Source organism: Haliotis rubra, unplaced genomic scaffold (assembly GCF_003918875.1).
Source record: "Haliotis rubra isolate DU_JTF1 unplaced genomic scaffold, ASM391887v1 Scf274, whole genome shotgun sequence".
Lineage (NCBI taxonomy): Eukaryota > Metazoa > Mollusca > Gastropoda > Lepetellida > Haliotidae > Haliotis > Haliotis rubra.
In genome coordinates this window covers 1165253-1179718 of record NW_025766825.1, presented here as the reverse complement: position 1 = coordinate 1179718, position 14466 = coordinate 1165253, and the positions used below count along the sequence as shown (strand labels likewise).

General features: G+C 43.4%; 1 protein-coding gene across 2 annotated transcripts in view; it reads right to left on the bottom strand.

Annotated features, from left to right (window-relative positions):
• Positions 1-1606: 1606 nt before the first annotated feature.
• The window catches only part of LOC124280799 (cilia- and flagella-associated protein 44-like), a 49830-nt gene continuing 36970 nt past the window's right edge, over positions 1607-14466 (bottom strand). For both annotated transcript variants that reach the window (XM_046716775.1, XM_046716776.1), the window contains 9 exons: positions 13841-13969; positions 12152-12266; positions 10997-11183; positions 9777-9898; positions 9131-9307; positions 7788-7984; positions 5483-5708; positions 3493-3627; positions 1607-2708 (listed from right to left, as the gene is read on the bottom strand). In XM_046716775.1, the coding sequence (XP_046572731.1) occupies positions 2412-2708; positions 3493-3627; positions 5483-5708; positions 7788-7984; positions 9131-9307; positions 9777-9898; positions 10997-11183; positions 12152-12266; positions 13841-13969 (1585 nt within the window). In that variant the 3' untranslated portion in view covers positions 1607-2411. The remainder of the gene's footprint in view (positions 2709-3492; positions 3628-5482; positions 5709-7787; positions 7985-9130; positions 9308-9776; positions 9899-10996; positions 11184-12151; positions 12267-13840; positions 13970-14466) is intronic.

The window sequence follows — 14466 nt, the reverse complement described above, 5'->3', positions numbered from 1 at the left end:
CTAAGGTTTGCTGTAACTAAGGTTTGGTAACTAAGGTTTGCTGTAACTAAGGTTTGCTGTAACTAAGGTTTGCTGTAACTAAGGTTTGCTGTAACTAAGGTTTAAGGTTTGCTGTAACTAAGGTTTGCTGTAACTAAGGTTTGCTGTAACTAAGGTTTAAGGTTTGCTGTAACTAAGGTTTGCTGTAACTAAGGTTTGCTGTAACTAAGGTTTGCTGTAACTAAGGTTTAAGGTTTGCTGTAACTAAGGTTTGCTGTAACTAAGGTTTGCTGTAACTAAGGTTTGCTGTAACTAAGGTTTGCTGTAACTAAGGTTTGCTGTAACTAAGGTTTAAGGTTTGCTGTAACTAAGGTTTGCTGTAACTAAGGTTTGCTGTAACTAAGGTTTAAGGTTTGCTGTAACTAAGGTTTGCTGTAACTAAGGTTTGCTGTAACTAAGGTTTGCTGTAACTAAGGTTTAAGGTTTGCTGTAACTAAGGTTTGCTGTAACTAAGGTTTGCTGTAACTAAGGTTTGCTGTAACTAAGGTTTGCTGTAACTAAGGTTTGCTGTAACTAAGGTTTGCTTTTGGTTGCAGCTGTTGAACAACTATTGGATGGCTTTATGGAACAGCTGGGGTACTGCGGACAATTAGTCCTGGTTTGTTGTAGTATAGCTTTTCTGTATATACTACCCATCAAAAGATTAGACTCACTAGTGTAAATGTAGGCACTTACTTCAGTCAACTGTCCTAAACTAGATTTTGCAAAATATTCCATACTGATGTATTGTAAAACAAATTCGTAACGTTGAAAAGATTATTGTCATGAGTTCAATGAATGATGAAACTGAAACTTGACGAATTCTTAGGAAAACTTAAAACGCAGCTGTTCACATGCACGATATTTACACATACTTTTCAGCAATTTGATGCATGATCCTCGTGCAATTTATCTGCATAAGGTTTGCAGTTGGTTCCCTCAAGTTAGTCGAGAAATTCATCTTCGATGTAACCATATGTATATGCATAACATATAGTGAGTGCTTTAAGTGAGTCTAAACTTTTGATAGGTAGTATAGTTGTGATATATCTTTAAACGTTTTTGGATCTGTATAGCTGCACCGTAGTGTAGAGTGAGTGAGTGACTGACTGACTGAGTTTGGTTTTACGCCGCTTTTAGCAATATTCCAGCAACATCACAGCGGGGGACACCAGAAATGGGCTTCACACATTGTACCCATGTGGGGATTAGAACCCAGGTCTTCGGCGTGACCAGCCAATGCTTTAACCACTAGGCTACCCCACCGCCCCGAGTGAGTGAGTGAGTGAGTGAGTGAGTGAGTGAGTGAGTGAGTGAGTGAGTGAGTGAGTGAGTGAGTGAGTGAGTGAGTGAGTGAGTGAGTGAGTGAGTGAGTGAGTGAGTGAGTGAGAGAGAGATTTAGTATGTTCAGGATCTAGTCACAGTTGTATATTTGCCTTATAGATGTTGAAAGGTTTTGTGGCCTTTACTTCATACAGCTGTGCTACAGCTGTGCTACAGCTATGATATTCCTGTAACACACTAGTAGTTGTGATACCCCAGGTAACATACAGTCTACACCCTCTAAATATCAGGTAAAGACATGATCTATTATGTATAATTTATTTCATATAAATATTCACAATTACATAACAGTCTGTTACAACTTACAAAAACATAATTTCTTGGACGGAGTGGATACAAAACCGGAATGAAAACATCAACAATAATGCTTTGAAACTGATTAATAATTAAAAAAACAGTTAACAGAATGGTAAAACTCCATGTTTCAGGAATATGAAGTCAACACACCAAGGAATATGGTGCTTGTGTGTTACATGGTACTTGTCAGTAGGATCAACCTCCTTCAGTGAACAGATGACACAGGAGCACACACACAGAGTGAGTGAGTGAGTATGGCTTTACACCGCTTTTAGCAATATTCCAGCAACATCACAGCGGGAGACACCAGAAATGGGCTTCACACGATGTACCCAGCACACACAAAGACAGGCATCACATATCATGTACAGCATCTAGGTTAGGTTACACTGATGGGTGTAAGAGAACACACTAAGTGTCCAGCGAAATATAATACTGTCTGTTTTGGCTTGTATGAACTAGGATCAAAGAGTGCCACTTGGGATGTCGCTTTTACCAGAGTTGGTGCTTCAGTACAACCAGTTTATATAGACAAAACTAAACATATTATGAATATAAACCATTTCTCACATGCTACTGTGATTTAAGTTGAATCATTTGATCAAAGATGTTTCCATGAAAATTGTTATCAGTTATTCTTCATTTAACCTCTGTGAATGACAAAGTGAATGAAAAGTCTGAAGATCAAAGAGTCATTTTATTGTCCTGCAAAACAGATAAGATCTGTAAAACTTCAAGACGATGGCAAATATTCAAAGATATGTCAGATGATGAGGTTCCCGAGAAAACCAGTAGATCATGTTCCAAGGGTCGCTTGTGGCTGCAAATGGACAGGAGAGTGCTGCTGTCAGTGGTTGATGCTGTGTAGGTTGGGGGGACTCTGGGGCAGCGGGGGGCTGGGCCGGGGGTAGAATGTGACCTCCTTTCCTGGAAAGCAGCATGATCTCCTCCTTCAGGGCGTCGATCTCCTGGGCCTGCAGCTGCACCAGCTGGATGAGGCGCTGCTTCTCGTTGAGGTCAGCCTTGCGCTGGCCTGTGTACTCCTCACCCTGTGAATACACACATCGTAATAATAAGAAGAAGTAGAAGAGTGAGTAAGTGAGTTTAGTTTTACGTCACACTCAGCAATATTCCAGCTATATGGCGGCAGTCTGTAAATAATCGAGTCTGGACCAGACAATAAAAATTCTGAGATTTAAAAGTTCAATTGGCAGGGTAAAATTATGAGGATTCGCAATCTTAATTTCACTTTATTTGATTTAATTTTTTGTTTAAAGAGAACTTCATCGGTACGTTTTCACTGCAAACAGACTATAGAAAGTGGTCAAATGTAACATATGTTATGTCTTAAGACTATGTTAGAGTATGAGAGTTACGATCATCGTAGCACTAAAATGACTTTGTGCAAGTAGGCCCAGACGATCAGACTCAGTGACCTGCCAGATGCATGTCATCCAGTGTGGATTGCCATTCACAGAAACACTGGATTGTCTGGTCCAGACTGTCATTTACGAACCACCCATTCTAGTGACACACCAGAAAACCTTTCACATCATATATGGTGAGTGAGTATGGTTTTACATCGCTTTTAGCAGTATTCCAGCAATATGATGGAGTGGACACCAGAAATGGGCATCACACATTGTTCCTATTTGGGGAATCAAACCGGGACAGCATGACAAGCGAACGCTTTAACCACTAGGCTACCCCACCCCACCAATCATGTAACTACAACACTACACATCATGCACACAGTAATGAAGAGTACAGCTATCTACTGTCAGTCCTTCAGGGACCACAACACAGGTGAACAAGGGGGAGACAACTGCTTACCAAGTTCTTCTGGCGAGAGTCCAGTGATGACTCAAAGTCCTTCTTCTCTGTCATCAGCATGTTCAGCTGCTCCAGGCGGTTTGTGTTGTCTCGGATCAATTCTGTGATTCGACTGCGCTTCTCAGCTATCAGTTTCTGAAAGTGATCATAATTAGTTATCTTCTGTCAAATTTGCAAATCACCATTTCCATAATTGACTGAAAACATTATTGAAATCTTGACTTCTATGCTTGTGGAGGGAGGATCAGTGACAATGGGACAAGGATATATATGTTTCTCATAAATAATGTATTAGATTTTTGTGGGGTGGGGAAGGGAGTATGCAACATCCTGGACCTCCCTGAATCACCTGTACTGATGGCATCTCAGAGAGATAGCTGCTGCTCAGTTGGAAGGACTGAGGTAAGATTTAAACCATCAGCCCCCAGATCCCCAGCCCCCCAGCCCCACCCACCCTTCTCTCGTGCATATCAAAGCCCAGTGATACAGATGCTCTGTGAGATGGGTAGAGAATTCACCTCCTATCAGAACCCACCTTTATCCCCTGTACTACTCACTAGCTGCTTGGTGGGTGGGGCAGGGAATGGATTGAAGCAGTAAGTAATGAAATCATCATGACCTTATATCCCCCTAGACCTAGTACTCACATCCCAGTGAGACAGCTGCTTGGTGGGTGGGGCAGGGAATGGATTGAAACTGTAAGTAATGAAATCATCATGACCCTATATCCCCCTAGACCTAGTACTCACATCCCAGTGAGACAGCTGCTTGGTGGGTAGGGCAGGGAATGGATTGAAGCAGTAAGTAATGAAATCATCATGACCGTATATCCCCCTAGACCTAGTACTCACATCCCAGTGAGACAGCTGCTGGGTGGGTGGGGCAGGGAATGGATTGAAACCGTAAGTAATGAAATCATCATGACCTTATATCACCCTAGACCTAGTACTCAGATCCCAGTGAGACAGCTGCTGGGTGGGTGGGGCAGGGAATGGATTGAAACCGTAAGTAATGAAATCATCATGACCTTATATCACCCTAGACCTAGTACTCACATCCCAGTGAGACAGCTGCTGGGTGGGTGGGGCAGGGAATGGATTGAAACCGTAAGTAATGAAATCATCATGACCCTGTATCCCCCTAGACCTAGTACTCACATCCCAGTGAGACAGCTGCTTGGTGGGTGGGGCAGGGAATGGATTGAAACCGTAAGTAATGAAATCATCATGACCCTGTATCCCCCTAGACCTAGTACTCACATCTCAGTGAGACAGCTGCTTGGTGGGTGGGGCAGGGAATGGATTGAAACCGTAAGTAATGAAATCAAAATGACCTTGTCTCACATCCCAGTGAGACAGCTGCTGGGTGGGTGGGGCAGGGAATGGATTGAAACCGTAAGTAATGAAATCATCATGACCTTATATCCCCCTAGACCTAGTACTCACATCCCAGTGAGACAGCTGCTTGGTGGGTGGGGCAGGGAATGGATTGAAACCGTAAGTAATGAAATCATCATGGCCGTATATCCCCCTAGACCTAGTACTCACATCTCAGTGAGACAGCTGCTTGGTGGGTGGGGCAGGGAATGGATTGAAACCGTAAGTAATGAAATCAAAATGACCTAGTACTCACATCTCAGTGAGACAGCCGCTTGGTGGGTGGGGCAGGGAATGGATTGAAACCGTAAGTAATGAAATCAAAATGACCTTGTCTCACATCCCAGTGAGACAGCTGCTTGGTGGGTGGGGCAGGAAATGGATTGAAACCGTAAGTAATGAAATCATCATGACCTTATATCCCCCTAGACCTAGTACTCACATCCCAGTGAGACAGCTGTTGGGTGGGTGGGGCAGGGAATGGATTAAAACCGTAAGTAATGAAATCATCATGACCGTATATCCCCCCCAGTGAGACAGCTCCCCTGTGAGAGGGGGTAGAGTATTCATATCCCACCAGGACCCCACTATATCCCCCTAGACCTAGTACTCACATCCCATTGAGTCAGCTCCTCGGCACACTGTATCTCGGTGATGTGGCACTTCTCCTTCAGTTCCTCGATGTTGCGGTTCACAGTGACCGTCTCCAGTTTCTCCAGGTCCACGATGCGGCCAAACTTGCTGACCATCATCTGGTTGCACGTCTCGTCCATCTCCACAATCTTCTGCTCGAACACCTTGCGGTCCTTGATGAGCTGCACATGCTTCCGTCGGGACTCCCTGAGACAGAGAACCTCGTGTCATGCTTACACTTCAACAATCGTCGGGACTCCCTGAGACAGAGAACCTGGTGTCATGCTTACACTTCAACAATCGTCGGGACTCCCTGAGACAGAGAACCTCGTGTCATGCTTACACTTCAACAATCGTCCCCGGGACTCCCTGAGACAGAGAACCTGGTGTCATGCTTACACTTCAACAATCGTCGGGACTCCCTGAGACAGAGAACCTCGTGTCATGCTTACACTTCAACAATCGTCGGGACTCCCTGAGACAGAGAACCTCGTGTCATGCTTACACTTCAACAATCGTCGGGACTCCCTGAGACAGAGAACCTCGTGTCATGCTTACACTTCAACAATCGTCGGACTCCTAGAGACAGAGAACCTCGTGTCATGCTTCACACTTCAACAATCGTCGGGACTCCTGAGACAGAGAACTGCGTGTCATGCTTACACTTCAACAATCGTCGGGACTCCCTGAGACAGAGAACCTCGTGTCATGCTTACACTTCAACAATCGTCGGGACTCCCTGAGACAGAGAACCTCGTGTCATGCTTACACTTCAACAATCGTCGGGACTCCCTGAGACAGAGAACCTCGTGTCATGCTTACACTTCAACAATCGTCGGGACTCCCTGAGACAGAGAACCTCGTGTCATGCTTACACTTCAACAATCACTATGCTTCGGCCGGGACTCCTGAGACAGAGAACCTCGTGTCATGCTTACACTTCAACAATCGTCCGGGACTCCTGAGACAGAGAACCTCGTGTCATGCTTACACTTCAACAATCGCCGGGGACTCCTGAGACAGAGAACCTCGTGTCATGCTTACACTTCAACAATCGTCCGGGACTCCCTGAGACAGAGAACCTCGTGTCATGCTTACACTTCAACAATCGTTCGGGACTCCCTGAGACAGAGAACCTCGCTGTCATGCTTACACTTCAACAATCGCCGGATTCCCTGAGACAGAGAACCTCGTGTCATGCTTACACTTCAACAATCGTCGGGACTCCCTGAGACAGAGAACCTCGTGTCATGCTTACACTTCAACAATCGTCGGGACTCCCTGAGACAGAGAACCTCGTGTCATGCTTACACTTCAACAATCGTCGGGACTCCCTGAGACAGAGAACCTCGTGTCATGCTTACACTTCAACAATCGTCGGGACTCCCTGAGACAGAGAACCTTGTGTCATGCTTACACTTCAACAATCGTCGGGACTCCCTGAGACAGAGAACCTTGTGTCATGCTTACACTTCAACAATCGTCGGGACTCCCTGAGACAGAGAACCTCGTGTCATGCTTATACTTCAACAATCCTCACACTGTTGTCGGTATTACATGTGAGACTGGTCGGTTGGTTGTTGTTTAACGCCGCACTCAGCAATATTCCAGCTATATGGGGGCGGTCTGTAAATAATCAAGTCTGGACCAGACAATCCAGTGATCAACAGCATGAGCATCAATGTACGCATCTGGGATATGATGACATGTGTCAACCAAGTCAGCGAGCCTGACCACCCAATTCCTTTAGTCGCCTCTTAGGACAAGCATGGGTTACTGAAGACCAATTCTAACCCAGATCTTCACGGGTCATGTGACTTGTAAACCAGAAGTGAGTGAATGAGTGAGTTTAGTTTTATGTTGCTTACAGCACTACTCCAGCAATATCATGGTGGGGGATACCAGATAACAGCATTACACACTGTACCCATGTGGGCAATCAATCATGGGTCTTCATGCTATATAAACCTGAAGCGTGCTTCTCACTATATATTAAGCATCTCTTGTTTTCCCCGAATAACCGCATTTGAGGTTTTTGTTTGCAAGTAAGACCTCTTCCCAGGTTTTACTTTTTGTAATTATTTTTTCCAATATTTACTGACGGGTAAAATATTCCAACATATAAAAATATTACAAATGAGTCAGGATAAGGTAAAATGAGTCTTCACCAAATTGTCAAACAATTGTCATCTTCATTATATAACCATGTGTAAGTACATATAAATGCTTCCAGTTGTACATGTTCCTTTATTTATTTTGATGAGTATATAAGGAGTGTGTACTAACTTCATCTGTTTCTTCTGCAGGAACTTCTCGTGCTCCAGCTCCTTGATGCGTTGCTGTAGACGGACAACGCCATTGGACTCGAACACCAGGGTCTGACTCAGGTCCTGGGGCAGCACGTTATTCACCATGTACTGGATCTGGTTGAGCTTCAGTGTCACCACCACATCAAGCTCGTTCAGCTTCTGCTGCTTCTCAAGCTGGAGATAGACAGAGGACAGTCACATATATATTGAGATAGCAGTTGTATGTAAAGAGGGAGCCAGATATACAGCCCTAAATAGAGGCTTGTCAGGTAAGCGGTCAGAGAGTTGAAAATAGATACATTATAGTCAGTGAACAATCAAATACAGTCACAGAACTATCAGATAACAATCAGAGGCAATCAGAGAACTATCAGTGAGAGAACAATCAGAGGCAATCAGAGAACTATCAGTGAGATAACAATCAGAGGCAATCAGAGAACTATCAGCAAGAGAACAATCAGAGGCAATCAGAGAACAATCAGAGGCAATCAGAGAACAATCAGAGGCAATCAGAGAACTATCAGTGAGAGAACAATCAGAGGCAATCAGAGAACTATCAGTGAGATAACAATCAGAGGCAATCAGAGAACTATCAGTGAGATAACAATCAGAGAACAATCAGAGGCAATCAGAGAACTATCAGCGAGAGAACAATCAGAGGCAATCAGAGAACTATCAGTGAGATAACAATCAGAGGCAATCAGAGAACAATCAGACGAGAACAATCAGAGGCAATCAGAGAACTATCAGACGAGAACAATCAGAGGCAATCAGAGAACAATCAGAGGCAATCAGAGAACAATCAGAGGCAATCAGAGAACTATCATTGAGAGAACAATCAGAGGCAATCAGAGAACTATCAGAGGCAATCAGATAACAATCAGGCAGATAACAATCAGGCAGATAACAATCAGAGTCAATTAGGGAACTATCAGAGGCAATCAGGTAACAACCAGTCAATTTGGTGAAAATGATAGCAAGAGATATGGGACTATTCATAATTTATGGTAAGGGGGTGATGATGATTTTAAAGGGGTGGCGGGTGTCACCCATTTTGTTCTGAGGAGGTAAGGGTGGTCATCAATTTTGTACACATGTACTAGGAGTGCTATTGTTGATTTTGTACATGACATGCAGGTGTGTGTGTGTGTGTGTGTGTGTGTGTGTGTGGGGAAGTTTTTTTCGCTTACTTTGTACATAACTTTTAGAGGGGGTCATTCACATTGTACTTGCTTCTCCATAAAAATCATTATCATCCCCCCTAGCCATAAATTATGAACGGTCCCTAAACTAGGGCCAGAAGACTGAAAATCTCCCAACCTGGAAGGCCTCAAGATCATTTTGTGCTGTCTTGAGGGCAGCGTCAATGACCCTGGCCTTTTTGTTGAGACCCTCCAGCTCCTTCTTCATAGTGTCCTGGTTCTTCTTCTCCTCAGCCAATGCTTCCTCCAGGTCCAGCCTCTTCTCTCGCAGCTGGCATGTGTTGTCATACAGCGTCTATAACAAAAGTCACACCTCAGGTTTAATCCAGAACCAGATAAACACAGTGCATCCCCCACACCTACTGGCTAGGCTGATGAGACACAAGCAAAGTAATCAACCCTATTTGTCACGTCTAATGACTAGTGCAGATTTTAGGTCTATTTTGACATAGAGCATCTATATTTACCAAGAAGTCTAACAGTGGAACACTGGTGTGCTACTATCTGAGTGAGTTTAGTTTTATGCCGCTTTTAGCAATATCACGGCGAGGAAACAACAGAAATGGGCTTCACACATTTGTTACTATAAGGAGGTGTTCATAATCAGGGCCCCATTTCAAAAAGCTCTCGTTAGCCTAAGATCTCGTAGCATTCATACCTCAACTGTTACAGTATAGGAGGTACAAATGCTACGAGAAAGTTACGAAATCTTAGGCTTACGAGAGCTTAGTAAAACGGGGCCCTGGTGTTTTACTGGTACTGACCTGGTCACAGCCAGGAGGACACACATCCAGGTCAAATCCCCCAGCTTCCTCGTCAGACTCCTCATCTGACTCCTCCCAGTCGGACTCATCATCAGAGTCCTCGTCACTGTCCTCGTCAGAACCTAGACACAGATGTAAGCTGGTGACACATTGATCTGTATTGCTGAGACAGGCGTCATACAGCATGTTATATATCAAATCAAAAACTTTTATTCCCTATAAAGGCCATAGGCCCAAGAACAAAAACTCACAAAATAATAATGCAAGTGACCAAATGGTTAGATACACCTTTTAAGCACTTCTTAACCTTAAAGCTTCTTTTTACAAATTTTGCTAAGTTAATTAGGGTATTCACTTTGTCACAACATAATAACATGTTAAATTTATAAATAGAGGGATGTTTCCAGAAGTTTTCAGGAATATACTTTTGTCTTAAAATGGAATAAACTTTACATATTAACAGAAAATGGTATTCATCTTCTATACATCCATTCATACATAAATTACAAAATCATTCATCGCAAACAATACCACAACGTCTACCAATGTTAATCATTAAAGGCAATTCCCCCAGATCTTAGCAAAAATAAAAGCCTTCTATATTCGCGACCCTTTATATATATCTCTTCAGGATGAAGCACAGTGAGTGAACCTATATCATATATTCCATTCCTGTAATGTACCAGTAGACCTATCACATATATCACATAATGGGGATACACTCATGAGTGGGCAGATACATGGGCAGAGTTCATGTCCAACTTAACTGCTTGACATGACAGTGCAAGGATTGCCTACAGCATTGTTTAACATATACCATTATTCTTGGAATGTTAGTATTATGGGTACAATATTACACACGGACAGCCAGACTTACTGTGCATCATCTCATCACTATCATCAGTCTGGTACAGAAGCCGGATTTGTTGTAACATAAACTATGGTAGTAAGTGAGTGAGTGAATGCATGGGTTTAGTTTAATGCCGCTTTTAGCAATATTCCAGCAATATCACGGAAATCGGATTCACATATTGTACTCATATGGAAAATCAAACCCAGGTCCGGCGTGACCAGAAAACGCCTTAACCGCAAGGCTTTCCACCACTCACTATGGTCGTAAACAAACTAAAAGGACCACTAATTTCTGTTTACTATAGCTGTAGTTTGTTAAACAGATTTCAACTAATCGATGTTTGTTACAAACATGGTTTCCTGCATACCGTCACCCTCAGCAGTCTTCTTCTTGGTCCTCTTGATCTTCTTCTTGAACACCTTGGTGAGGTAGTCAGCAAACTTGTTGTTGTCTCCAAGGGAGGTGACGAAGGTGGCATGCAGCGTTCTCTCTTTCTCCTGCAGCTTCTCAATGTCCTTCTTCTTCGCATCCATCTTCCCTTGCACCTCCAGGATCTGACAGCAACAAGTGGGAGTGAGTGAGTGAGTGAGTGAGTTTGGTTTTACGCCGCTTTTAGCAATATTCCAGCAATATCACGACGGGGAACACCAGAAATGGCTTCACACATTAACCCATGTTGTATTCAACCTGGTGGGGAATCGAGAACGCTTTAACCATTAAGCTACCCCACGAAGTAACAAGTGAGAAGGGGACATACATACAATATATGGACAGGGTTTTACCTCGACTCACAACACAAACATTATTAGTTTTAGGTGTCCTTGCAGGCAATATGGGAGTCCTTGAAGCAACGGTGGGTCTGACATGAATTATTGATCATTAGGGGTGGGCGATAATACCGGTTAACCGGTATATCGCAATTCGAACTTCACAATACGATATATTGCAGTACACTTTTTGCGAACCGGTTCACCCGATACGATCGGCAATTTCCGTGAACATGTAAAATTTTCGTGATGTAAAAAATACTAACAACATTATATTTCCTTTATATTATTATACGTCAATAATTTGGGGAATGTTTATTGGTCATGCAATTGCATTTGCATGACTATTAAACCATATAAATAAAAACAGTACATCGAGTGCCGGTACCGAACAGAACAAAATGGCGGGCGCCGCTGCAGACGCTTTTTCCAAACTTTAGAGCGAAGTCTTCAATTTGGAAACATTTTCAATTTGATCTCTTGTACAATCATATCTGAGTCCTGACAGTGAACAGTGGCATTGTTTCAAAAGGAAGGAAACAACGTGTTTCACTTCCACAATATATTGCAATACGAAAATTTTGGCAATGCCCAACCCTATTGATCATATGAACTGGTTGATGAAATCATGCACGTATTTGCTCTGAAAGAAACAACCATGGTCCTGGTACTGCTAAGGGAGATAATGTTGGGGCACAGAGGACCACTTGACTGTACATAACCTGAACCAAACACACTGTTTAGACCATACATACCTTGTTCTGCATCTCCAGCTTCTCCTGCTGTTTGCCGGTGACCTTGGCTGCCAGGACATCCTCACTCTTCTCATACTCCTTCAGAAGGACCAGCTCCTCAAATAGTGTCACCTGTCTGTAATGGATAACACAAGCATACGGTGACATGGCTTATACTACATTGATACCAGCATCTGAGTGAGTGAGTGAGTTTAGTTTTACGCCGCACTCAGCAATATCCCAGCTATATTGCGGCGGTCTGTAAATAATAGAGTCTGGACCAGACAATCCAGTGATCACCAGCATGTGCATCGATCTGTGCAATTGGGAACCGATGACATGTGTCAACCAAGTCAGCAAAACTGACCACCCAATCCCATTAGTCGCCTCTTACGACAAGCATAGTCGCCTTTTATGGCAAGCACATGGGTTGCTGAAGACCTATTCTACCCCGGATCTTCACGGGTCACCAGCATCTGAAGGACCAGCTCTTTGAACAGTTTCACCTGTCAGTCACAGAAAACATGGTGTCAACATTTGGGTACAGCGACATGGTCCTAGCTTCTCTGACTGTACTCAAGTGAAAGATAAAAGAGTTTATACTTTTAACTAGGGGTGACCATTGAGGGGGAAACAGCTATTGTGATAGCGATAGTCTATTGCAACATACTATTGCGATAGCGATAGGCTATTGTGACCAACTATTGCAATGCTATTGCAATAGGTTTTTTTCTCCTTGTTTGCCGCCATGTTTCTTTATGAGATAACAGGGGCAGATAACCCTAAATCAAAGTGAACAAATCTGGTACTTACTATATTTTGCGCTGCGAATTTATCAACTGAAGTCAATTACTTAACTATTGATACTCACACATACTGTCGATGCATCGATAGCTTTTCATTTCTACCATCGATTAATTGCTATCGGAGACTCAACAATTGCAATCAATCGATAGTTTGATGCACAGCTACAGCACTACTTTCAACCACTCAGACTCTTCAACTTCATGACACAGTGGTTAGAAAAATAGACAAGATCCTTTTAGCAATACCAGCAATATCATGGCGGGGACACCAGAAATGGGCAAAATACTGTGAGTAATTGGGTTTTCACTTTTAGCAATATTCCAGCAATATCAGGGGACACCAGAAATGGGCTTCACACATTGTACCCATGTGGGTAATCGAACCTGGATCTTCGGCATGACAAGCAAACGCTTTAACCACTAGGCTACCCACTGCCGTCAGTATTACAAGAAATCCCGGATGAGGATGGAGGGTTGAAGGGCAGAAAACAAATGGCTTCTCTGACTGAACTCATGTGGGAGAATCGAACCCGGATCTTCGGCATGACAAGCAAACGCTTTAACCACTAGGCTACCAACCACCCTCAGTATTACAAGAAATCCCGGATGAGGATAGAGGGTTGAAGGGCAGACAACAAATGGCTTCTCTGACTGAACTCATGTGGGAGAATCGAACCCGGATCTTCGGCATGACAAGCAAACGCTTTAACCACTAGGCTACCCATCGCCCTCAGTATTACAAGAAATCCCGGATGAGGATGGAGGGTTGAAGGGCATACAATAAATGGCCTCTCTGACTGAACTCATGTAGGAGATAAACAGTTTATACGTTTAACCACTCAGACTCTCCATCACCTTTCAACCTCATGACTCAGTGGAGAGAAGAATACACAGATCCACTCACCTAAGATCAGCATTCTTCATGACAATGTCCAGCTCAAACTTGTCATGTCGGAGGAGACGGAGCTCAGCATCAAAGTTCTTCACAAGCTCCTCTATCTTGTTGAGGAGATCATCCTGCTCGTATGTAAGTCTGAAACATGCAGCAACTTGCCAGAGATCCAGATCAAGCTACATGGAACATGTCTGTAGTCTGACCGCCACAGTAATCACATCCTGAAGGACTCGAAAACTGAGATCATAATATAAGGATGCAATCTATGTGTGATAAAGACATTGCTGGAGGACTTCTACTTTCAACTGGATATGAAAAGTGCTTAACAAATGTTTAAAAATACCATAACCATTTACTTCTGGGTTGAACAATTAGATCATAATGGCATACCTATTATCACTTTTGTCACCTTCCTTGAGGTGAGTGAGTGAGTGAGTATGGTTTTATGCCGCTTTTAGCAATATTCCAGCAATAACACGGCGGGGGACACCAGAAATGGACTTCACACATTGTACCCATGTGGGGAATCGAACCCGGGTCTTCGACAAGCGAACGCTTTAACCACTAGGCTACCCCATCTCCCCTCCTTGAGGTGAATATACAAGTACTGGTTCATAGATATACTGTATCAGTAT